The 22,819-nt window shown below is 52.9% G+C and overlaps 13 protein-coding genes across 13 annotated transcripts; 6 read left to right on the top strand and 7 right to left on the bottom strand.

The window, feature by feature from the left end:
* Positions 1 to 241: 241 nt before the first annotated feature.
* On the bottom strand, positions 242 to 1,510 carry N7496_005303 (uncharacterized protein; the record flags this gene model as incomplete). Its single annotated transcript, XM_056698232.1, has 1 exon — positions 242 to 1,510. The coding sequence occupies one exon, from the start codon at positions 1,508 to 1,510 to the stop codon at positions 242 to 244; it is 1,269 nt and encodes a 422-aa protein (XP_056556757.1).
* Positions 1,511 to 1,751: 241 nt separating this feature from the next.
* On the bottom strand, positions 1,752 to 3,721 carry N7496_005302 (uncharacterized protein; the record flags this gene model as incomplete). The annotated part of the gene is made up of 4 exons (XM_056698231.1): positions 1,752 to 1,926; positions 2,003 to 3,006; positions 3,099 to 3,252; positions 3,312 to 3,721. The coding sequence occupies 4 exons, from the start codon at positions 3,719 to 3,721 to the stop codon at positions 1,752 to 1,754; spliced, it is 1,743 nt and encodes a 580-aa protein (XP_056556756.1).
* A 637-nt stretch (positions 3,722 to 4,358) lies between these two features.
* N7496_005301 (putative C2H2 finger domain protein) lies at positions 4,359 to 6,083 on the top strand (the record flags this gene model as incomplete). The annotated part of the gene is made up of 2 exons (XM_056698230.1): positions 4,359 to 4,474; positions 4,544 to 6,083. The coding sequence occupies 2 exons, from the start codon at positions 4,359 to 4,361 to the stop codon at positions 6,081 to 6,083; spliced, it is 1,656 nt and encodes a 551-aa protein (XP_056556755.1).
* Positions 6,084 to 6,329: 246 nt separating this feature from the next.
* N7496_005300 (uncharacterized protein) lies at positions 6,330 to 8,428 on the bottom strand (the record flags this gene model as incomplete). Its single annotated transcript, XM_056698229.1, has 5 exons — positions 6,330 to 6,795; positions 6,871 to 7,456; positions 7,513 to 8,116; positions 8,169 to 8,308; positions 8,368 to 8,428. The coding sequence occupies 5 exons, from the start codon at positions 8,426 to 8,428 to the stop codon at positions 6,330 to 6,332; spliced, it is 1,857 nt and encodes a 618-aa protein (XP_056556754.1).
* A 667-nt stretch (positions 8,429 to 9,095) lies between these two features.
* Positions 9,096 to 10,628, top strand: N7496_005299 (cysteine protease ATG4; the record flags this gene model as incomplete). The annotated part of the gene is made up of 4 exons (XM_056698228.1): positions 9,096 to 9,243; positions 9,334 to 9,630; positions 9,689 to 10,163; positions 10,247 to 10,628. The coding sequence occupies 4 exons, from the start codon at positions 9,096 to 9,098 to the stop codon at positions 10,626 to 10,628; spliced, it is 1,302 nt and encodes a 433-aa protein (XP_056556753.1).
* A 447-nt stretch (positions 10,629 to 11,075) lies between these two features.
* On the bottom strand, positions 11,076 to 11,668 carry N7496_005298 (histone H2B family protein; the record flags this gene model as incomplete). The annotated part of the gene is made up of 3 exons (XM_056698227.1): positions 11,076 to 11,254; positions 11,342 to 11,413; positions 11,494 to 11,668. The coding sequence occupies 3 exons, from the start codon at positions 11,666 to 11,668 to the stop codon at positions 11,076 to 11,078; spliced, it is 426 nt and encodes a 141-aa protein (XP_056556752.1).
* Positions 11,669 to 12,243: 575 nt separating this feature from the next.
* On the top strand, positions 12,244 to 12,874 carry N7496_005297 (histone H2A). Its single transcript, XM_056698226.1, has 3 exons — positions 12,244 to 12,334; positions 12,446 to 12,738; positions 12,800 to 12,874. The coding sequence occupies exons 1-3, from the start codon at positions 12,282 to 12,284 to the stop codon at positions 12,850 to 12,852; spliced, it is 399 nt and encodes a 132-aa protein (XP_056556751.1). The 5' UTR covers positions 12,244 to 12,281; the 3' UTR covers positions 12,853 to 12,874.
* A 532-nt stretch (positions 12,875 to 13,406) lies between these two features.
* On the bottom strand, positions 13,407 to 14,005 carry N7496_005296 (NADH dehydrogenase [ubiquinone] 1 beta subcomplex subunit 9; the record flags this gene model as incomplete). Its single annotated transcript, XM_056698225.1, has 5 exons — positions 13,982 to 14,005; positions 13,729 to 13,861; positions 13,587 to 13,669; positions 13,490 to 13,531; positions 13,407 to 13,431 (listed from the first exon to the last, which is right to left on the bottom strand). Exons 1-5 carry the CDS (start codon positions 13,999 to 14,001, stop codon positions 13,407 to 13,409), a joined length of 303 nt encoding a protein of 100 aa, XP_056556750.1. The 5' UTR covers positions 14,002 to 14,005.
* A 356-nt stretch (positions 14,006 to 14,361) lies between these two features.
* N7496_005295 (uncharacterized protein) lies at positions 14,362 to 16,402 on the top strand (the record flags this gene model as incomplete). The annotated part of the gene is made up of 11 exons (XM_056698224.1): positions 14,362 to 14,559; positions 14,617 to 14,672; positions 14,739 to 14,810; positions 14,882 to 14,937; positions 15,009 to 15,314; positions 15,381 to 15,773; positions 15,836 to 15,895; positions 15,956 to 16,010; positions 16,076 to 16,143; positions 16,219 to 16,290; positions 16,358 to 16,402. Exons 1-11 carry the CDS (start codon positions 14,396 to 14,398, stop codon positions 16,400 to 16,402), a joined length of 1,347 nt encoding a protein of 448 aa, XP_056556749.1. The 5' UTR covers positions 14,362 to 14,395.
* Positions 16,403 to 16,897: 495 nt separating this feature from the next.
* N7496_005294 (uncharacterized protein) lies at positions 16,898 to 17,723 on the bottom strand (the record flags this gene model as incomplete). The annotated part of the gene is made up of 2 exons (XM_056698223.1): positions 16,898 to 17,490; positions 17,561 to 17,723. 2 exons carry the CDS (start codon positions 17,721 to 17,723, stop codon positions 16,898 to 16,900), a joined length of 756 nt encoding a protein of 251 aa, XP_056556748.1.
* A 798-nt stretch (positions 17,724 to 18,521) lies between these two features.
* N7496_005293 (protein-L-isoaspartate O-methyltransferase) lies at positions 18,522 to 19,317 on the top strand (the record flags this gene model as incomplete). The annotated part of the gene is made up of 2 exons (XM_056698222.1): positions 18,522 to 18,623; positions 18,694 to 19,317. 2 exons carry the CDS (start codon positions 18,522 to 18,524, stop codon positions 19,315 to 19,317), a joined length of 726 nt encoding a protein of 241 aa, XP_056556747.1.
* A 310-nt stretch (positions 19,318 to 19,627) lies between these two features.
* On the bottom strand, positions 19,628 to 21,239 carry N7496_005292 (DnaJ and TPR domain protein; the record flags this gene model as incomplete). The annotated part of the gene is made up of 2 exons (XM_056698221.1): positions 19,628 to 20,215; positions 20,271 to 21,239. 2 exons carry the CDS (start codon positions 21,237 to 21,239, stop codon positions 19,628 to 19,630), a joined length of 1,557 nt encoding a protein of 518 aa, XP_056556746.1.
* Positions 21,240 to 21,478: 239 nt separating this feature from the next.
* On the top strand, positions 21,479 to 22,791 carry N7496_005291 (putative mitochondrial translation release factor (RF-1); the record flags this gene model as incomplete). The annotated part of the gene is made up of 2 exons (XM_056698220.1): positions 21,479 to 21,554; positions 21,614 to 22,791. 2 exons carry the CDS (start codon positions 21,479 to 21,481, stop codon positions 22,789 to 22,791), a joined length of 1,254 nt encoding a protein of 417 aa, XP_056556745.1.
* Positions 22,792 to 22,819: the final 28 nt, after the last annotated feature.

Raw genomic sequence — 22,819 nt, 5'->3', positions numbered from 1 at the left:
TAATGCGCCAAGCCCACAAGAACCCACCCACCTCCTAAGAGGCGGTTAGAAAAACAGTAGCACGGTAGTTTTGAGTCTTTTCACATCTCTCGTTGAAGTTATCGGTGTACATTCCTCCTTCCGAGGGCGCCTGAAGCGGGTATAGAAGGAATCGCCAAAAGATCATGCTCCAAATTTCCCTAGGACCATGCTATATAAAAAGGGACAGGAGCCCAATCTTGTTTTTCTTTTTTTTTGTTCTTCAAGGATCCTGACCGAGCGTGTTTTCAAGTATCCAGTGTCTCCACTCATTATCGTCGAGAATTGATCTTACACGGGCCCCAAGCCACTCCGTATTGCCCCAGAATCCCCAGGAGGCCTGGAATCTACACCAATCCACTAGAGCCGTCTCCCAGTGTCGCTCGAATTCCGCCCATTCGTAAAAGTCCGACTTGCTATCACGCAGGAGAGAGTTATAGTACTGTTTCAGAAGGTGCCTCTCGCCACCCCCCAGCATCAGTCTCTCGGGTAAATGCTCCTGGGACTCCACGAGCATCTCCAGAGGCACCGAGCAGGTGAATAGTTTCGCAAGGTCACAGACACCTAAGCCCAGCCCAACATATTGGAAATCAAAGAATGCCACCCGGTCGCCGTCCCTTGTTGTAAAGAGGTTCTCCGACTTGACATCGCCATGGATATAGGATTCGATGGGCCGTCCACGGGGGGTTAAGAAGCTGGCAGCCATCTCAGCAACGGACATGGAGCAACCGGGCCACGCTTTGCACATAGAATCGGACCATTCCGAGTACGCATCTCGAGTGAGGGAAGCGTACTCGCTCTGTCGTGTTGCCAGATACGTATACCCACCATTGAGCCACAGGCCTTGCCCGAGCCCGTCATTGTTGCTGCCCGAACTGCGTCTTCTACCCTGTTCTTGAAGGGGAGGCAAGACGTATCGGTCGAGGTTGTCTGGTCGCAAACCCCATGAGCGACGATGGAAGCAAGCCAGCCATTCTAACGCGCCGTGAACCTGCGTGCGGTTGAGAGCACCCCTCTTCCCTCCAGAAACGGGAAATTTAGGGGTCAAATCTACCATGAGCGTAGCCAACAGACCGTTAAGTTCCGCCTCGCCCCTTTTGCCTTTCATCTGTCTCGTCGAGGCCAAACACTTGGCTACGGCGATTCCATCTCCCAAGAGCGGAGCCACGTCGTTATAAAAGGTTTGTTCGACCTCGTAGCTGAGCATCTTCCGCAAGTGGCCCTCGTCCTGTTGGGCCGCGCCTTTTCTTGGGGGCAATATCAGCTTCAAGATCAAGGGATAAGTGGCCCCCACGGCTCGTGGCTCAATATCGCACAGCTCGCCGAGGTACTTCGTCGCTTCCTCGGTGGTAGCTCGCGCGGTGATTGCGCAGATACTTCCATACCCAGCCCATAGGGTCTGCAATTTCTTGCACGAGACAAGGTCTAGCGAGTGCCAGGACAACATAATACGCGCGACGCGTTCAGGGTCATTAGCCAGCGGAGAAGCCATTATGGGCCACGAGTGGTGTATGTGGGAATATGGATATCCTGGACTTGGGCGGGTACCTGAAGAGAAATCGGGAATTGAGTTGACGGGATCGACGGGCAGAACTTCTCGGGACCCACTCAAAATCAATACACTAAGCCTGGGGGGTATGTATACAAGTCCTTACAGTACACATTGATTCAACAAAATAGTAGAATTAATATTATCGTGATACTCAATGAAAATACTAAGATCAACTAAAAAACTAATCGTCGGGGTATTCATCCCTCATGTTGCTGACAAAAGCCCGACTCGACTGATCCCACCGCTTAAAATGCTTCCCAGCGATACTCGTCAGGCTCGAGGGCAAGTCGCGAAACTCCGGGAGAATCAAGTCGATGTTTTCTTCTGCCACATATCGAACGCTTCGATCCTCCACGCTACGAAATTGGAAAATCCAGTCAGTCTGATATCCCTCGTGAACGAAGAAAAAAAATCCAGAACCGTGAAACTTACAGAACATGATAGAAACTTTGATGACGACCAGCCTGGAGGCGATCGATGCCCATTCGTCGCATCCATTGCTCACCAGCACCACATTCCCGATCCCAGCCAGTGATGATAGCGCGGTAATGATACCGCCGGTGTCGGAAAACCTGACCCACAGAATATCGGATGTTCTGATTCTCACCAGTCCGCCGCCGCACCTGCTTGGGAATCTCGTCCACTGCGCGCATGACGTGGAGACTTTCTAAGATATGCTCATGCTCGAAGAGGCCCTGGAATAGAGGAACAATGTATTGTTCCACCAAAAAGATGTCGGACGGGAAATCAGTTGCGAAAATCTCCATGAGCAATGGAAGATGGTGACGCAGGTCCATGGGTCGCGAATCTCCCGTGAGAAGCATCGAAGACCATAATGAGGCATACTTTGCACTCACCACATCCACGGATGTGGCGTGCCCGTCAGGGGGGTTGGGTGTCGAATTAATTGAGGTCCAAATGTTTCTGCTGCACCGCTGGACGATCTCTGACGTTAATGATGGTCCTAAGAACGCCACCTGCTCCGTCTCCGAAGCACCCAGAAAGATAAGCTGATCTCGTAAATCAGACACTGGGGTTTCCCGTGCACCTCGGAATGGGTCCAGGTACATAGGAGGGCCTGAATCCACCCCGGAGACAGCCTCTCCATTCATATCCACGCCAGACGGTGGGGTGATAACGACATGAACATGGAATGGAAAGCCGCAAGGATGGGCATCCAAGCCGATTGCTTGCGCCACGTAGCAATAGATTGCGGCAGAAATCAGAGGAAGGGAATTATGTCCTGGACTGTTCAAAGCCAGGCCCAGGAAGTTGTGCTCCAAGGCATGGTATTGGCGACCAGGTTCTATTCCCGTGAGGTCATGATCGCGTAGCCAAGATGCGAGCAACAGGGCCTTGTCGCGAGGGCTAAGATCATCCATTTCAGAATGAGAAGCACCAAATTGGGCAACGAGGCCATCTAGCGTTCCTTTGACCTGGACTTTGGTCAGTATTCTTAGGGTAGCTGGAGGACCGAGGAAGCGAGCCAAAGAAAAAAAATGGAAAGGACGAAGGCACACAAACTCACCTCGTCTAGGTGACCGTATCCGCTCTCAGGGACAAAGAGGTCGAAGGCTCCCAGGGCGCGCTCAAGCGACACCGGTTCACCCTGTCGAAGCCTGGCCCACTCTGGAACCGCAATGCTCCGATGAAGACAGGTTAGGAGTGCTCGCGCATAGTACCTTCAACGGGAAGTCAGAGACCGCAATAATCGGCATAAGTAAAAATAAAGGGAACCCACCTTCTTGCAAGATGATCCTCGCCGGATTCAACTTGACTATGTCGCAGAAGGGTATCTTTGGCATCGTATCCGTAATCAATAACGGCGCGAAATTTCTCAATGCGTCCTGTTTGACTGGCAAGGATACTGTCCAGAAGTCGAGTGACTGCGCGGTCAATGCGGTATCTCGCTGCAAATAGCGCCTTCCAATCGACGGACGGCACCGGAGCCGTGAGCTTTTGCAGGATCTCATGCTTCTTGTCCCACGACTTGAAGTAAACTGCACAGTAATGACGCCATAGTAGTGGTCCGCTGGTCACATTCTTGAATCGGTGGCTGGTTTGCTCAAGCGCGGCAGCAGAGCGAGGGTGCAAATCGCATAAAATGGAATGAAGAATCTCCTCCGGAAGATGATCAAGAGACACGACCATCCCTGCAGGCTGAGTGAGGCCACCCTCGAGGTGCCCAGGAATTGGAGGAGGGGGATATGATTAACCACTTGGTGGCAATCTTGCTCCCAGACTCGTAGTGTTGAAGCTTTGGCCCACAGAGTGCAAAGCATACAGCACACGGTTTCCACGCCAGTATTGAACCCTCATACGTCGAGATTCCGAGTATCAGGCATATTTTCCTCTTGACACAAAGCTGTGAAGGGTATGTGAATTGGCAGACGAATGGATCCTGAAAAGACGCGGATGATGAAGTGGAGACGAGCAAGGAACGGGCGACTGGCAGTAACATGTTGGCAGCCCCAAAGGCGGGGAGGGCGAACGGGCGGATTGCAGGGCGGAGAAGAACTGCCACGCCTAATCGATAAGGCAAAAAAAACGAAGATGTGTACCCCTCCGGAGAAATTCGATCGTAGGAAAACACACACTAACACGTTGGAAGAAGAAAGAAGTCCCTGGTCTCATGCCGTCGCAGGGCTATCTATCTTCAATACCCAGCTTCGCATCATCTGGAATCCGCTAAAAGACGGCAGATACTTTGAAGAGCCTTGGGTAATTTACTACAAGCGGCTCGGGGCGCACACACACTGTACCTGGCAATTAAGTACATCAACTCAGCATGGGCCAGTCTCAGTCGACAGGCTCCAAGGGCCAAGATACCCAAGCACAACAGTCGGAGCAAAAAACAGATTACTATGAGCTTCTAGGGATCACTAGGGGGGCAACCGACGACGAGTAGGCTTCTTCCACCTTCCATCTCCCCTGTTTATGCGCTCACCTGGCTGAGCTTACAATTTTGTGTAGGATCAAAAAGGCATATCGAAAGAAAGCGCTAGAGTTGCACCCTGACCGAAACTATGGGAACGTTGAGGAAGCCACCAGGCTATTCGCCGAGGTCCAGTCTGCATACGAGGTCCTTGCAGACCCCCAGGAGCGTGCATGGTACGATTCCCATAGTGACGTGTTCCTAGGCACGAATGGTGCTTCCGAAGATCAACATTCTTACAATATTCGCCTGACCACTGCGGATGATGTTCTCAAGGTCTTTTCAAAATTCAGTCCTCGCATGGAGTTCTCGGACTCTCCAGCTGGATTCTTTGGAGGGCTGCAGGAGCAGTTTGCCCAGCTGGCACTGGAAGAGCGACTGGCCTGTCAATGGGAAGATCAGGATATGGTGGATTACCCAACATTTGGATCGCGCGACGACGACTTCGAGACGGTGGTGCGTCCCTTTTACGCAGCATGGAGCGGGTTCTCTACCTGCAAGTCCTTCGCTTGGAAGGATGTCCACCGATACTCTGAGGCCCCTGATCGCCGAGTTCGGAGGATGATGGAGAAGGAGAACCGACGCCTGCGAGAAGATGCCATTCGGGAGTTCAACGATGCAGTCAGATCTCTCGTGGCCTTTGTCAAGAAACGGGATCCCCGGTATAAAGCCAATGCTCAGAATGACGTTCAGCGTCAGGAGACTCTTCGACAGTCCGTGGCGGCTCAGGCAGCCAGATCACGGGCTCAGAATCAAGCCAAGATGGGAGATTATGTCATTCCGGAATGGGCACGATCTGAGGAACATGGAATCGAGGAGGATGAAGAAAGTTCGGAGAGTGAGATTGAGAGCTTTGAATGTGTTGCATGCAACAAACAATTCAAAAGCCAAAAGCAATTTGAAGCCCACGAACGAAGCAAGAAGCATCTCAAAGCTGTCAAACAGCTATGCCGGGATATGCGGATGCAGAACGACGAGCTAGACTTGGAGCCGACGGTTACTACTAGTATTTCCCCCGAGCCAGTCCCAACATACTTGGATATTCCCGCAGGCAGCGCCAGCGATGACGACAATGACGGTCATCATGCAGGCTCTCCCATCACGATACAACCGGATGAGCCTAATCGAGAATCGATCGAAAGTGATGTCGAAGCTCAGACTGATGAGGAAGGCTCGTCCATCTCGAATCACCACGATGATCAGCCATCATCCCGGGACTCTCAACCTAGAAGAGATTCCCTTGATTCTGTTGATGAAGACTATGCTTCAAGAGAATCTGTCGAGACCAGAATTCGCTCCGATTTCGATCTTAATCCCAGCAATGATCCTATCACTCCGCTCACCGAGCAATTATCTTTTGCCGACCTTGGTGACGAACCATCCGTTACTCCTCAGGTTGGAAAAGCCAAGCAAAGACGGGCCAAAAAAGCAGCTCGTAACTCTGGACAACCCACGGGTATCACGTGCACAAGCTGCCAGGCTAGCTTCACGTCGAAGACAAAGTTGTTTGACCATCTTAGAGAGAACCCACGTCATGCACAGCTTCTAAAGGCGGGTGGCAAGAGCAAGAAACGATGAACTCTGGGGGTACGCTACGAGGAGAGATGAGGACAATCTATTCTAGCGAGAATCGTTTTGACTTGGTATCTCTATGAATGGGTGATGTGGAATGCAGCCCTTAACTCCTCTTCGAGCGCACCATTTCTAGGTATTTTGGAAATAAAAGCATGGAAGCGAAGAAAGAGAGTGAACATGGGCCAAGAGTAGGGTAATGAAAAGAGAAAATAGGCCCATCCTCGACATTGATGCCAGAACAACTTCGTCTTATCCCAGACCCGTCCGAGAATTCTTCACCACGTGCGCGACGGGTTGCAGAATACCCTTGTTGTTAATAGCTCCGAGCGCGGTGCCGCTACTCCATCCCATCTTTTCCAGCATAGCGCGTCCTTTGTTTTCGACCCCGATCTCCGGAGCAGTGCCACCGACCACATCGCCGTCCATGTAGGAGACCGCGCCTCCAACGGCGCCCCTCTTGGCCCTGACCGGCTTGCTGTACTTGGATGCGTCTGAGCCCCATGACTGGAAGAGTCGGCGATTGAGCTTTTTGCCGGACAGCAAATCATCCACTTGGGAGATAGTCTTGCGAGTATATGCGGGTGTGCGAGAGGTCTTAATGAGCATGGGGAACCTTGAAGGACCATTGCCTCGGGATTGCGATTTGAGATGCATTGCGTTTGCTAGCTCGTGGATCGTTTTTCGACGGTGCTTCGTCATCGCTGGCAATGCAAGGCTAGATGTAAATTAGCGTCTGGTGTGCGTCTGGGGTGTAATTTTTTAGGGAGAAGTAGAAATAGAACCAACGCACCTGGTGTTTGATGACAATAAGAAGGATCGAAGCTCGGTGATCAACTCCTCCAGGTTTATCCCCTTGGAATACTTGACTTTGAGATCTGCCTCTCCAGAGCTCCTACCCAGCAACCCCTGGGCCCGAAGCTCTTCTCGTTCCTTCTTCTTTACCTTCTTGGTCCTGCGATCGGCTTGCCACACTTCGTGAAGGTGGGCTTCGAGGTCGCTGTCGGAGAACATCAGGTCCAAGGCAGGCGGTTTCTTGCCCTTGCCCTTCTTCTGCAGGCTTGGTCGATTGAAGTCCATCATGTCGAGTCCGTAGTAGGGATCTGCCTCGAGAGCATCTGCGAAAGCCGTGGCCGATGCAAATGAAATTTTCCCGGCACGTCCGCTTTTCTTCTTGTCCGCAAGATAGTTGATCGCCAGGTCTTCCAGCAATTCCGTGTCCAGATCATCATCATCGGAATCCACATAGAATTCATCCATCGAATCCAAATTCACGTCACCTTCGTCCTCGTCCTCGTCGTCGTCGTAGTCGCCATCGTCATCATCACTCGAGTCGGGGACTTGGTCTGTTTCTGTATCTAGGCGCATCCGAGACAACACTGGGTCTTCTACGTTAGCGACGATATGAGATCCAGCTCCGAGCGTGGTCACTTACCATCAATAGAGCTCTGAACTTGTGCCTCCTTCATAGCAGAGTCCAGCGTGGTACGATCCAACTGCGACAAAGGTTCGCCGGCTTCGTCTAGGCCAGTAGGGGGTGATTGTGAACCGGTTGCCGCCTGGGCAACGTCAATGCCACCTTCAAGCTCCACCTGCATACGAGACGCTTCCTCGTGGTAGTCAGAATCCATATTGGCAATATAATCTGCCAGCATGTTGTCCTCATCCTCTCGTGTCCATCTGCGTATATCCTTTGCGTATGACTGCGCATGGTCTTGGCTTGGCTCCGATCGGTGAATTTGACTCGCAGGAACCTCTGCCGAGGCCGGTCCACGTTGTGTCGTTGGGGGCTCTTTCAGCGGTACCTGCAGTAGTACTTCGAGCTCTTCCTGGCTGGTCTCGATCACGATCGGCTTCTTCCGTCCTGTGAATACCACTTCGTCCTCGCTCGAGTCATCGAGGTCGCTCAATTGGGTTCGTAGGACCGGGTCTGGGAGCCCCGTGTCGGTCACAGCCTGTGGTGTTGCATCGAAAAAGAATCCGCGTTCGAGGTCTTCTTGCGTTGGCTCTGGTGGGCTGGCCACGGCGGGTGATGCCTTCTTTGAGTCGTCTCCCCGCCGGGGCATTGTTTTCTTGATCCGCTTGGTCGACCGTCTCGAATTCACTCCGTTGCAATTCCCCAGCCTTGACGAATTTCACAGCCTTGTGGCGGAGATTGCTACTCAGCCAGTCTCGTGTGTGCGTTTCGGTGTTGCGCGCCTCCTGCTGCATGGTAAACCGATGTGGCGACACTGTTTTGCAACGATGGTTAGTCAGCGGTGCGGACAATTGGAGAGCTTGGAGGTATTACTGGTGGTGACCCTCGGAGGCGGCCTTTTGGCCCGAGCCTTGGATTTCCCATGGCGGGCCATAAGGGCGTGGGGTAGATGAAGATGAGGGGAGGGTGGAGGAGGAAGAAAGTCGGAGAGGGGAATGTCGGGATCTTTTGGACTTTGGGACTTTCTGCGGGAGTGGGGCCGGGCGGTGGACCACGTCGTTTGGAGACACGATAGACTGAGTAGTACTGGATGGATTGTATGGAGATATCTCAGATGGATGATAACAAGTTATTAAAGGTCGGAATAAAAACAATATAGAAAGGTGATGATTCCTCTTTTTTTAGCGCTCTATGTAATCTTGAACTATCTCTACGGTCTTCTCTCTATGATCCTTGCTATCGCTTTCGAAGCTTAGCCTGATCGACGGAGTGACGTCGTGATGGGTGCCTGTGACCTTCGCTTCTGTTTGTCTCTTGGCTCTTCTCGTAGTCTCGAATTCGATTTGTTTCTTTGACTCGTAGACTTGGGATTATCGATAATCTCTTTATTAGAATATACAGTTTTCCGATCGGTTCTCGCGATTTCTCGTGTGATGGAGAGGGTAGAGAGAAATCTACTCCGCTGATTATATATATCTCAAACTACCCGCAACATCCTCCACATCTTGTGAACCTCCCCCTCATTGACCTCCTCACCTCAACCTTCTCTCTTGCCAACCCCCCCCACTCTCGTCTCCGAAGTGACAGACAAAGCCGCGGAGATGACAGGGGTCGACCTGGAGAAATGCAAGCGTATCGTACAATACTTCTGGGACCCCGAACCCAAGAATGACACTGCACCAGAAACCCCAATATGGTGTCTTGGCCAACAATACACACCCACACAGCCAACGAACTCTCATGATACAGGTATGTAACTGTCACACCTAGGGACACAGAAACTGAGCACTCTCTACGGTACTCAAGAAGAGCTACTAATATCCCCCATCCGCCTGCTAGATCAGCCGGATCGCGTCGAACGTACAGCAGACGGTGTGAACGACGCAGGCAGTGCCTGGCCCGAGGCCTTCCTGGCTGACTTCGAATCACGGACATGGATGACCTACCGCTCACACTTTGCTCCCATTCCGCGCAGCAATAACCCCGAAGCCGCATCCTCGATGACGTTCGGAGTCCGCCTGCGTAGCCAGCTCATGGACTCACAGGGCTTCACATCCGACACTGGGTGGGGTTGTATGATTCGCTCAGGACAGAGCCTACTGGCGAATGCCCTGTGCATCCTCCAGTTTGGACGAGGTGAGAGCGCTCCTCAAGTCGTAAGGCCCGAGACAGGAAATGCTAACCATGAACCTAGAATGGCGGAGAGGGCAACGGCCCGAAGAAGAGTCGAAGCTGTTGGCCATGTTTGCGGATCATCCCGAAGCCCCATTCTCTATACATCGCTTTGTTCAGTGCGGAGCCGAGTCGTGTGGCAAATACCCCGGGGAATGGTTTGGACCATCAGCGACTGCCCGATGCATCCAGTTAGTATTCCTGCCACAAGCCAGCATCGCGAATCGCGTCCCCCATACATCGAAGAAAGCTGACCAGACATGTACCAGGTTACTATCAAATACACAAGAACCACCCATGCTCCGCGTCTACGTGACCAAGGATACGTCCGACGTCTACGAAGATCAATTCATTCGACTTGCCAGCGACCAAAGCGGACAAATCCAACCAACGCTGATCCTCATGGGTGTCCGTCTGGGGATTGACCATGTCACCTCGGTCTATTGGGATGGACTACAGGCTGCGTTGCAGTATCCACAATCCGTGGGCATCGCTGGGTAAGTACAAGACCCACACATATCAACAAGGGAAAGCTACATGGAAAATGCGAATGCTAACAATCGTTACTTGTTCCAAAAAGAGGTCGCCCATCCGCATCACATTACTTTGTGGGGTCGCAGAACTCCCACCTGTTCTTCCTCGACCCACACACCACACGCCCAGCCGTACCTTATCGCCCGAATGAACCATATAGCACGGAAGAATTGGATTCTTACCACACCCGTCGACTACGACGACTTCACATCAAGGACATGGATCCCAGCATGCTCATTGGATTTTTGATCAAAAATGATGCTGATTGGGCTGATTGGAAAGCCCGAATCCAGTCCACAACAGTGAAGCCGGTCGTCCACCTCATCACGGGGGAGCCGCCCATCGACGCAGGACAGGGCCGGAAAGAAGCGCTGGATGAAGTGGAAGTTCTAGATAGTTCTGATTCCGATGCAGAGGTACTGGTGTAGTTAGTTGCAATAGCTGCGGATTGGAGCCGCATGGAGCCGCAAACGCGCCACTCGATCATCGAAGAAAGCATCCCCAGATGTGGAGACCAAAGAAACCATTTTTAGGCGCGACCGTGTACACAGAAATCTAGAGAGAAAAAGAGCATCACGAAGAAATAGTGTGTTAATGCAATCAAGCATTTGGAATTTCGCGTTCTAGTTAGGAGTAGGTTAAACCGTTCAACCAGCCCCAGACCCGAGTTGTTATGTTACACCACGCGCATCGAGTAGTAACCATCAGAAAAAGTCGCCCATCGGGGAAAAGAAAATTGATACCATCCCATGACACATTAAGAAACCCGCAAAACACCCATAACCGAACCACCTCCGAGAGCCCAGGAAAAGATCAGGAGGCAGAAAAAAAACAAGAGCAAAGCCGCAAGAAATTGAAAAGGAACAAGAAACCGCTTATTTGGCGGAGGAGGAGTACTTGGTGACGGCCTTGGTACCCTCAGAGACGGCGTGCTTGGCCAGCTCACCGGGGAGGATCAGACGGACGGAGGTCTGGATCTCCCGGGAGGAGATGGTGGACTTCTTGTTGTAGGCGGCAAGCTTGGAGGCCTCGGTGGCGACGCGCTCGAAGATGTCTGTAAGGATAGAATGTTAGAAAATGGTGAAATATTTAAAACGCAAAAAACGCGCCAAGTTGAAACAAAAAGACGCGAAAAACATACCGTTGACGAAGGAGTTCAGGATGGACATGGCACGGGTGGAGATACCAGTGTCGGGGTGGACCTGCTTGAGGACTGGAGAACAACAAAGTCAGATACGCGTCGCGTCAAGGATGGACATCTCCAAAACATCCAAACTGGATCGGAAAACTCACCCTTGTAGATGTAGGAGGAGTAGGTCTCCTTGCGGGTCTTGCCGCGCTTCTTCTTCTCACCAGAGGCGGCGGAAGTCTTCTTGCCAGCCTCCTTCTTCTCAGCGGGGGCCTTGCCGCCAACGGGAGCCTTGCCGGCGGTGGAGGGCTTCTTCTCAGCAGCCTTGGGGGGAGCCATTGTTGATGATGGGGTTGGTAAAGGGGGTTTGGTTTTGGTAGAAAAAGTTGGAAGATGGATGGAGCGTGAAGGGTTGGAAGCAGAGATGAAGAGGGAGGAAGTAAAGCGCGGTGGTGAGGGGGGACAAGATTTATATACGCGACCGCCCACGGGTCGTTGATCCAGAAGGGCACAAAAGAGCCGGAATTTCAATACGGTAAGGGGGTGGTATGATCTGTATGATTAAGGGGGGGTCGACGCGTCCGACTGTGGGGGGTACATAGTGAAATGGGAGGGGCGATCACGCGGGCCACCGGTAAGGGTCGGTAACGTGTAATTAATACGGAGCCATTCCTGATTTGGAATGCACCCGCCTATCAACACAACGCGGATTGGTCGTGATCCCGCCGTATCATTGGCCGATCCCGCTAAGCGAGAGCGTGATCTGGAGTCCCGTTGGTTGATGCCCGCCCAACGTCACCCTCCGCGTTTGTTATAAAGATCCCCTCTACTTCCATCTCGACGCCCCTCCCCTCCATTACCACGTACGACAAACTCTCCATCTTCCAACTCCCACTCCAACCACCAACACCCTTTTTTCAAAAACCCCCAACCCTCACAACCCACATTCAAAATGACTGGCGGAAAGTCTGGCGGCAAGGCTAGCGGTTCCAAGAACGCGCAGTCGTAAGTTCTTACTCCCTTGTTTTGACGATCGCGTCAAAAAATCCAGTCTTTTGTACTTGGAGATTTTGTGTGTGTTGTCTACGACTCATTCTGACATCAATACTTTTACAGCCGTTCCTCCAAGGCCGGTCTGGCCTTCCCCGTTGGTCGTGTCCACCGTCTGCTCCGCAAGGGCAACTACGCTCAGCGTGTCGGTGCCGGTGCTCCCGTTTACCTGGCTGCCGTCCTCGAGTACCTCGCTGCTGAAATCCTCGAGTTGGCTGGTAACGCCGCCCGTGACAACAAGAAGACCCGTATCATCCCCCGTCACCTCCAGCTTGCCATCCGCAACGATGAGGAGCTGAACAAGCTCCTGGGTCACGTCACCATCGCCCAGGGTGGTGTCCTTCCCAACATCCACCAGAGTACGTCATCCGCACCTCTTTCTTTTTGGATCATCATTTACTGACGCGTTTTCCCTTTCAGACCTCCTCCCCAAGAAGACCCCCAAGGCCGGCAAGGGCAGCCAGGAGCTGTAAACGGTTTTTCTTCTCGCGGGTTTCTTTCTGTTTTTTCCGGCGTGGGTTGGTTCATTGACACGATAATGGGGTTATGGGACGGGCACGTTATGGCTCTGCGTTTTCTCTTTTCTTCATCAGTTTCCTCCAGGTTGTACATTATGCCTACGGGCATGGAATGATACCGACGAACTTCAAGCTTGTTCGAGGGATTTCAAGTTCTTTTTTTTTCCCGGATAACTAGTCCCGGGCGAAAGCCCGAATCAATGAAAAGGTTCTAGGTCCTCCAATTATACTTTGCATTTCTATCTTTTGATATCAACGTAATATTTGCAGCGTATGGTTTTCACTTCGATAGTCTTATATCAATCGCGAGAATTATGAGTGCATTGAACTTCTAAATTCCTATCAGATTGCGCAAGTCTGAACTGCGACTGTATTTGAAATGTGACATAGGCTTTTTTTCATTGTATCTACATGTGCCCATGACTGTAACTTGAAAAACGACAAAATAGTGTGTGAAATTGATTCGCAAACCCCCAATATAATGACATCCATGCTCAAAACCCAGCCGATTAGTGGGCAGCGGGGGCGCCGCATCTGCAATATATGGTCAGCCTGCAATCGTACATTGAGAAAGGTCGGCAATTCAACGTACATGGGAGAATCGGAGCGGGAACGTTGCGCTCCCATTTGTTTCCTATAATATACGGTCAGTCGATACGCGCGACAAGCCAATATCAAACGGTCGATACGTACCACCAGGGGCCGTGGGAGCCCGGTAGGGGTCGGGGTGCTTCCACTCGTTCAGCAGCTTCTCAGTCTCGCGCAGCAGAATCTGAATGTTTATCCCCCGTCAGTAGGTCCTTTGGTCCGAGCTCAATTGTAGTCGCGTACCTGTTGCTGGCGAGGATCACGGACGTCCTTGTTGGCATCGAAGAGGGAGCGGATGTACACGGCCTGGCCGCGCCAGATGGATCGCTGGACAGCCCAGTCCAGCGACAGCTTCAAGGACCGCCGGTAGAGCGACCTAAAACCGTCAAGTCAGTCAGACCATCCTGATGTCTGGGAAGTGGGTGGTGGTGGTGACGATGGTGGAGGTGCATTAATGGAGTGGAATTGCGCCCGAGGGCGGTCGCATGGCACTCACGTCACGGTGGTGGTAGACATGATGTATTCGGAAGCTCAATTGGAGCGAGATAATCGAGGAGTAAGGATCGTAGAGTCGAGAGTCTCCCCAATGTCAATTCGATCAAGACCGTCCGAGAATGGGAAGGGCTGCGGGTTGACTATTCTCGGCGTCCCCATTCGTTACAAAGTGCCACTCAGGCCGCTGCGGGCAACCGGAGTCGAGGCGTAAGAATATTACTCCGTTGCCGGGGTTCTTCCGCATCTCGGCTTCGGGAGCTTTTGGCTTCGGCTACGTAACAGCAACAGGGCGTTTTTGAGGCCTTTTTCTTTTTCTCCTTAACCCCAACTCTCCGCTTTCTCTCCTCCCCCAAATTCTCTTTGGGAGATATCTTGTGACTTTTAATTGTTTGTGAACTCGGTCTTTCTACACATCATGGCTGCTCGACTCCCTCTCGCGCGCCTTTCCGGCCAGCGCCTGACGACTTTGACCCGGGCCACTCGGGCTCCCAGCCGGCTTAGCGGAGCCCAGAGCCTGTCCACCCTCACGCGCTCCAATGCCTTCCCCAGAGCCTCTGGTCTGCTGCAGGTGTCTTCGGGGTAAGAATATGCGCCCTGCAGAATCGCATTCCCTTTACTGATTAACGATTCGAACAGCATCAATGTCTCGCGCAACCTCGCCCCGTTCGTGGGCTCCCAGATTCGCACCTACGGTACCTACGACGAACCCCCGTTCCATTTCCAAAACATAACATGAGACTAATGTCCATGCGATATAGCCGATTCCATCGTCAAGGTCCCCCAGATGGCCGAGTCGATCACAGAGGGTACTCTTAAGCAGTTCTCTAAACGTACGCACACCCAGCCTTCCGACCCAGAAAAACTTGTTTTCGTCCAAGAAATGTTGACAATTCGTTTCCAGAGGTTGGCGACTATGTTGAGCGTGATGAGGAGATTGCCACTATTGAGACCGACAAGGTAGATTTGCTCTCGAGTATAACCCTTTACCCTTGATCTATAGAGTCTGACAGTAGTACCTCGCGCACTAGATCGATGTTTCCGTGAACGCCCCGGAAGCCGGTACTATCAAGGAGCTTCTTGTGAACGAGGAGGACACCGTTACCGTCGGCCAGGATCTCATCAGACTGGAGGTTGGCGGTGCTGCCCCCGAGGCCAAGGAGGCCGCTCCCGAGCAGCCCAAGGAGGCCGAGAAGCCCAAGGAGACTGCCGCCGAGGCTGAGAAGCCCAAGGAGACCAAGCCTGCTCCCCCCAAGCCGGCCCCTGCTAAGGCCGAGTCCCCCAAGCCTGCTGCTACCGAGACCAAGCCCGCCATGGGCGGTCGCGAGGAGCGCCGTGTATGTTCAGACCCTTGAATTTACTTCTATCTATGCAGGACTAACCCGCGATTTCCGATCAAATAGGTCAAGATGAACCGCATGCGTCTGCGCATTGCCGAGCGTCTGAAGCAGTCCCAGAACACTGCTGCTTCTCTGACCACCTTCAACGAGGTTGACATGTCCTCGCTGATGGAGTTCCGCAAGCTGTACAAGGATGATGTTCTCAAGAAGACCGGCGTCAAGCTCGGCTTCATGAGCGCTTTCTCTCGCGCCTGTGTTTTGGCCATGAAGGATGTCCCTGCCGTCAATGCCTCCATTGAGGGCCCCAACGGCGGCGACACCATCGTCTACCGTGACTACGTCGACATCAGTGTTGCTGTCGCTACCGAGAAGGGTCTGGTCACCCCGGTTGTTCGCAACACCGAGACTATGGACCTGGTCGGCATTGAGCAGTCGATCGCCGAGCTGGGCAAGAAGGTAATGCTGAGGCTGCTCTACGGGATAACACGAGTACAATTTTACTAACACTGGAACGATAGGCTCGTGACAACAAGCTCACTATTGAGGATATGGCCGGTGGCACTTTCACCATCAGCAACGTGAGTCTGGATCTTTGATTATTGTAATGATATGACTGTTCTTGCTAACACAGCCTCCAGGGTGGTGTCTTCGGCTCCCTGATGGGCACTCCCATCATCAACCTTCCCCAGACTGGTAGGCATTCTCTCATCCCAGGATCTTTCCATGTATCGTGACTCTAACAAACAATTTTTCTTCAGCCGTCCTGGGTCTCCACGCTATCAAGGACAAGCCCGTCGCTGTGAACGGCAAGGTTGAAATTCGCCCGGTAAGATAGCCCTCTCTCGCTCCTCTTCTTTTCCCCAATTGTGACCACTGGATATTGATATTTCGCCAACAACAGATGATGTACCTCGCTCTCACCTACGACCACCGTCTTCTGGATGGCCGTGAGGCTGTCACTTTCCTTGTCAAGGTATGTTGTTGGAAATCCGAATCCGAATGCTTCACGTTTGAACCAGCTTCTGATCCCCCGATCACAGGTCAAGGAGTACATCGAGGACCCCCGCCGCATGCTCCTCGGTTAAACGATTCCACCCTCGGAACCCTGTTGGTTGATTTGCGTTTGTCGTGCTTAGAGCCGCCATTGTCACCCTCTGTAGATTATTCGAATTTTAAAATATAACCGCCATGTCACTGACCCAAACCGGTTAAGGCGTTGAGTGTGTAGTGTTTTGGAGTAGCCCATTTGGCGTAGTCTCCTCTTTGCGCGGTTGTCGTGCTTCGAACATCTAGATTCGGTCTAGGGGATTCTCGTAGACAGACGAGGTGAACAAAGGGTGGTTGTGATGGTAGTGATGGGTGGTCGTAGGTATCGTGTGTCTGCACTCCTGGTCGACGCAGGTCCTCTCGAGTCTCAGCAGACTGTGGCCTGTCTGCCCACTCGAGTTGCGGGTGTCAAAGGTAAATCGGAATGGAGAGGCTTTCGGGCGATTTTCATCACCCCCCGCCTCCCTCCCCACCCCTCCCTTCCGATTCACCTAAGAACATACATTTCTCTCACTTGGCAGCACGTGGTTCGTTCAGCGCCAGCCGATCCGCTGCTTCAGCTGCTGGGTTTCAGCCGGGGTCAGGCTACCGAGCTGGCCTAGTTCGAGCTGGAGGAAAATGGGCTCGTCGAGGGTGGTCATGAGCTCGTAAAGGAAGTCCATCACCATGGCCTTGAACGGGACCCAGGGGTACCCTTGGTAGAGCAACTCCCACCCGGCCTCGTCATCCGGGGAGTCTGGGATGTCTTCCGCGTAGCGCTCACGGACATCCGACCATCTGGCGATTCGCCGGTCACCATTCGGGTGCCAGGAATAGAAGGTGCGGAGTGCCTCTCGGCGCGTGACTCCGATGAGGTGCTCCTCCAGCGCGGCCTGGATCATGAACCGGGTGCCCAGGTCGAACCAACGCGTCTCGGAGACCTTGGAAGCAGCGAGCGAGCAGAGTCCCAGGAAGCGCTCCCCAATATCCTTTAGATAGGGGGAGTTATCGCCCGCGACGCGACGTGTCAGGTCCGGGTGGGGGTAGTTCCAGAGAGGGCAGACCAGGTCGAAAATCCGCACCTTGATGGCAAGGTCCAGCGGCAAGGCGCTCTCGGGCTGGTAGGTGGCGATCACAACTTGCAGGGCTGCGATAGTCAGAACACGGACATGGGAAACGAATGCAGATAAAGGCAATCAAGGCTGGTTAGGACTCACATTTCACAGGCGTGATCGTCCAATTCACCTCATCTACCAGTTTGGAGCCGGGTGAGGGGGTATTGGCGGCATCGATTATCTTGTCAATTGCCACGCATGCCAGGTGGTCCAGCATCATGAGGTCAACGTCATCTTGGACGTTGGCAGCTCCCACACTGGCCATGGCGAGATGCGAGTTTGATCTGATGGTCGGAGTTAAGATGTTGATGTCGGAGATAGTCGTGGAATCACGTGGCATGGTCACGGGAAAGTCTGGTCACGTGGCATGTTGAGGATGTTTGGAGGTCACGTGTTGATGGGTTTTTTAATAATACTGCCACCGCTTATTGATGAGTCATCCGTTGTCATTGCTTAGTCGTCTTGTCATGTGACCCTTTACCCCCACCGTACTTTTAGGCTTGCCTCTAGGTATTAAATCATGGTAATAAGGGTTGTTTCGCTATTAGAGATTATAATTATGGCTACCTGAGATGCCTAGGTTTAGCGCAATTTACAAGAGTCCCAAATTTTGACTATTTGTGTACATTGCAGCTTATACACGGTGGATGCGGTCTATGTACTGGGTACCTGTCCAGTGGATACATATATATCTACTACAGATCTACCACCCTATACCCTGTTAAAACACTCCTACAACATCCTTGTCGTAGCACCCATGCACCATCATAAATCAACATACTACCGAATCAACTAAAATGGCCAACACATGCCCCCCAAATAAGCCACACGTAAAGAGAACCACACCAAAGAAGCCGAAAAGAATGGTTGAGTTGCCATCACGTGGAGGATGAGGAGAGCATGGCGTCACAAAGTCGGTCGCCTCCAACGATCTCATCAGTCATCACCAAACGCAAGGACGACTCCAAGTCTCATCCTCTATTAACACCTTAAATCCTACATGCTACATAGACTTCGAAGACCATCCCAAAGACTTAGCTGGCGCCCTACAAGGACCTTCACCATGGCGTGGCGCTGCTCCGGATCCACTAACACCGAGCTGATCGAGAATCTATTCAAAGCCGAGGTGATCAAAAATGAACGCGTCAAAGAAGCAATGTTAGGCGTAAGCTGCCATCCACCCCTCAAAGCACTACAATCCAAGCCATCAAATGCGTACTAACACATCCTCCCAGGTTGATCGCGCCCACTACGCGCCATCGCGTCCATACTCGGACTCGCCCCAACCCATCGGGCACGGAGCCACCATCTCCGCACCACACATGCATTCCCACGCCTGTGAATACCTAATTGACCATCTCCAGCCCGGATCTAGAGTCCTAGACATCGGCTCTGGCTCGGGATACCTTACACACGTCCTGGCCAACCTGGTAACAGCCCGGCCCGGCAGCGCCACACCAGGCCAGGTGATTGGCATCGACCACATCCCCGAACTGGTCGAGCTAGCTCGATCCAACATGAACAAATCAGAGGATGGTCGCCAACTCCAGGATTCTGGACAAGTGAAATTCATTACAGGAGATGGACGTCTGGGTTGGAAAGAAAATGCCCCGTACGATGCTATTCATGTTGGCGCGGCGGCAGAGGAGCTCCACCCAGTGCTGATCGAGCAGCTGCGGGCCCCCGGACGACTGTTTATCCCGGTCGAGTCGGAGAATAGTGGGACCAGCTTGAGTAGCTTGGGGTTCGGTGGTGGCCAGTATATCTGGGTTGTGGATAAAAAGGCAGATGGGTCAGTTCACAAGGAGAAAGTGTTCCAGGTGAGCTACGTGCCGCTGACGGATGCGCCCCGATCGTGAAACTGAGGCTGGGTGAATTTGTGACGGTTATTCCTAGGATGCAAGGTGCTACAGGCAAGGAGCGGAAATTGGCCTACTCGCATTCTGATAGTCAAAGAGCCAGACAATCCTGCAGCTGAATTTTGTCCATTTACTGTTAATGGTAATAACCACGGAGAAGAAGAAACACTCCGAAAAGAAAGAAAAGAATGACGCCTAGTCCGGAATGCCCATCCATCGGGCAGCGGAACAACTGGCGTAGATACTCCTAGAAACACCGCGGTATGTTCTATAATGGTAAAAGTGACTCGAATGAAAACAAGAAAAAAAATCAGCGGAAGGGGAAGCCTCCTCCGAAGCCCTGACCACCAAACTTGAACTGCTGGCCACCCTGCTGGAAGAAGAATTGCTGGCCGCCTCCATGGCCGAAGGGACTGCCCTGGAAGGGATTGCCTCGCTGCTGCGACTCGGGATCGTTGGGATCGTCTCCATTGTCATACCGTGTGCGCAGCTCAGAGTCGGACAGGACTTCGTATGCTTCGTTGATGGAGGCCATCTTCTTCTCGGCCTCTTCTTTGGGTATACCCTGGGCGTGAGCCTTGTCGGGGTGGTGCTGCTTCATCAATTGACGGTATGCTCGCTTGATCGTCCGTTCGTCTGCGTCCCGGCTGACACCGAGGACCTTGTAATAATCCTTTTGCTTTGACCGCTTCAACAGGGCCTGCGCTTTCTGGAGAAGGGTCTGGACTTCCTGGGCATGCGGGTGATGCTCCCGGGCAGCGTTCAATGTTCGCACCGCCTCTTCAAATTGATCGCCGTCCAGCTCAGTCTGGGCCTGGTATAGCAGACCGTGGAGAGAATGTGGAACTAGCTGGAGGGACTCGGCGCAGTAAGGACCAGCCTTCTTGACCATACGCATCTATCAACGTGAGTTAGCATGGTGAACCCGGTCATAGAAAGGATAGGATACAAACCTCTCGGTAGGACTCGCACGTCTTTTCAACAAGGAAGACGTAGAGATTGTTAGACGCCGCTGGGTGAATATGACCCGCTCCCCTCGCTTCGGCGACATCATTCTTCACGTCGGTGATCAAACCAGTGACTTCCCCATCATCGACCATCAACTTCACGGCATTACTGAACTTGCGCGCCTCCAGGGCACTGTGCAGTTTCCCCAATGACTTTGCAAGCTGGCGTTCTCGTTTATAGAGACGATTGCAGGCCTTCGAGTCGGGATCGGTATGTAGACACTTGCGAATTTGAGCGAGACCACGGTCACTATCACCCAGAGCGTAGAACAGCATGGAGGACATTTGTAGATGAGGCTCCACCAAGTTCGGAGAGATCTGTAGAACATGTGCGAGATCGCTCACACCTTCCTCCACCTCGCCCCTCTCGAAGCGACAGTGTGCGCGAGCCTGTCGCAATGACAGATCCGTGTTCGCCTTCATAATAGCCACTCCCGCCTGCATGATACAGGCCTCCCAGTCTCCCTTCTTCTCAGCGGCAAGAGCTAGTGCTGCTGCATCCCGCGCGGCCTGGATCTCCTGGTATTCGACCGAGTCCTTCTTCCCCGCACGTTCCAAATCCTGCAGAGCCTCCTTCCAGTGGGCAGACCGAGCCTGAAGACGAGATCGCTGGAGCAGCGCGCCCTCGAAATCGGGCTTTAGTTCCAATACCCGATTGAAGTCCTCGGAAGCCTGGGTGTTCTTGCCAATGGACAGATAAGCGGCGCCGCGCTGGTAGATGGTGATATAGTTAGTCGGATCGCGCGAGACGGCAGCATCGAAGTAAACGAGAGCATCGCGCGGAGAGCCCTTTGCGAGATGCGCTTTGGCGGAGGAGATCAATTCGGAGAGCGGCGTATCGGGTGGGATCTGGAGCGCATAGCTGGTGGAGAGGCAAGCCAGGACGGCCGTCACGGTTTCAAGCGAGAAGCGCATTGTTGGGGTTCTAGTTGAGGCCCGTGGACATGGCCTTGGGTAATATTTGGGGGGAGGTTTAGAGAAATGCAAAAGCGAAGGTGTTGAGAACTTGAGGACAAGTCAGCGATGGAATGCAAGTCGAAGTCCAAGTCCGTTTGGTGGCCTTTACGCGTACCGTACGATTAAATTACGCCCGCAATTCCTCCGATCTTATCTTCGAACGCCCTTTCGACCTTTTTAAACCTCCAAAAAGAAGGATGCTTCAATGCGCCCGATTATTCTGGCGCCCTGCTAGACTGGGCCGGAATGTGTTCTTACGAACTGCGCATACCGGTAAGTAGTACTCAATCCCTCCAAAGCTGTACCTCCGCTAATTAGCCCACCCGCCGCAGACTCCGGCCTGTCACCGGTCCTTTTGACGAGAGCGCGATTGCTCGCCGCCGAACATGCGAAACTCTCGGACAAATTAGCAGAAGCCTTTGATGCGAAAGTCGCTAAACGAGCCGGCGAGATCGCTCCCGTATCAGCAGTCTTGAAAGAATGGGACAGCGCCAACGAGTCTATAGTCGAACTAAAGTCTCTCCTAGAGCAACCCGATACCGATGAAGAACTGCGATCCCTCGCAATCGAGGACCTGGAGTCCAGCCGCGAGGCCTTGCCCACGATTTCAGACCGGCTGAAAAAGGCCCTGATCCCTCGACACCCGTTCGCGGATTTACCATGTCTTGTTGAGATTCGCCCTGGAGCAGGAGGAGATGAGGCGGGTCTCTTTGCATTCGAGATGCTCCGGATGTACATGTCATTCTGTTCACGGAGAGGTCTTCGCCCGACAATTTTGAAACAGGATGTTGAGGATGGAGCTTCAGAGGATCGTCTGAGCGAAGCAGTGATCGAGATCGAGGCGGACGGTGCATACGATATCATGCGGACCGAGTCCGGGGTACACCGAGTCCAGAGAGTACCGGCGACAGAAACAAAAGGTCGCACACATACAAGCGCCGTCAGCGTGATGGTCTTGCCAAGTTTCCCAGAGAGTGGCAGCGGCTCGGACAATGCCCTGAACTTTGAGGATCCCAACAGTGACTACTACATTGACCCACAAGAAGTGCGCGTCGAGAAGATGCGAGCTAGCGGTGCTGGTGGACAGCATGTTAACAAGACCGAGTCCGCCATTCGATTGACCCATATCCCGACGGGCACCGTTGTCTCCATGCAAGATGAACGGTCTCAACAGTCCAACCGACGGAGGGCGTGGCAGGTGCTACGAGCCAAAATCGCCGAGGCCCGCCAGGAAGCGCGCGAGCAGGAATTGGTCCAGCTGCGCCGAGGTGCGATGGGTGGAGTGGCTCGAATGGGTCGTGGTGACAAGATTCGAACCTATAACTATGGCCAGAGCCGTTGTACCGACCACCGCAGCGGTACTACGATTCACAACCTCGACGGTGTCCTCGATGGCGGTGACGGCTTGGAGACGGTCATGGAAAGCGTCCGCACTTGGATGGCTGACCGCGAGGTTGAGGCCATGGTAGCCGAGGAGACGCTCAAGGAGGAGAAGACGAAGAAGAAGTAAAACACAAGGCCTGAACCAAACCCTCGCA

This window comes from Penicillium cataractarum (assembly GCF_028827025.1).
Source record: "Penicillium cataractarum strain IBT 29864 chromosome Unknown utg000004l, whole genome shotgun sequence".
Lineage (NCBI taxonomy): Eukaryota > Fungi > Ascomycota > Eurotiomycetes > Eurotiales > Aspergillaceae > Penicillium > Penicillium cataractarum.
Note: the sequence above shows the minus strand (reverse complement) of the source record. Positions and strands in the feature narration are given on the sequence as shown.

Excerpts from the sequence above, each read along its gene's own strand:
- N7496_005297 (XM_056698226.1), top strand. The coding sequence starts at position 12,282 with ATGACTGGCGGAAAGTCTGGCGGCAAGGCTAGCGGTTCCAAGAACGCG. Across the intron at positions 12,335-12,445 it reads GGTTCCAAGAACGCGCAGTC|CCGTTCCTCCAAGGCCGGTC; the intron begins GTAAGTTCTTAC and ends ATACTTTTACAG. Across the intron at positions 12,739-12,799 it reads CCTTCCCAACATCCACCAGA|ACCTCCTCCCCAAGAAGACC; the intron begins GTACGTCATCCG and ends TTTCCCTTTCAG.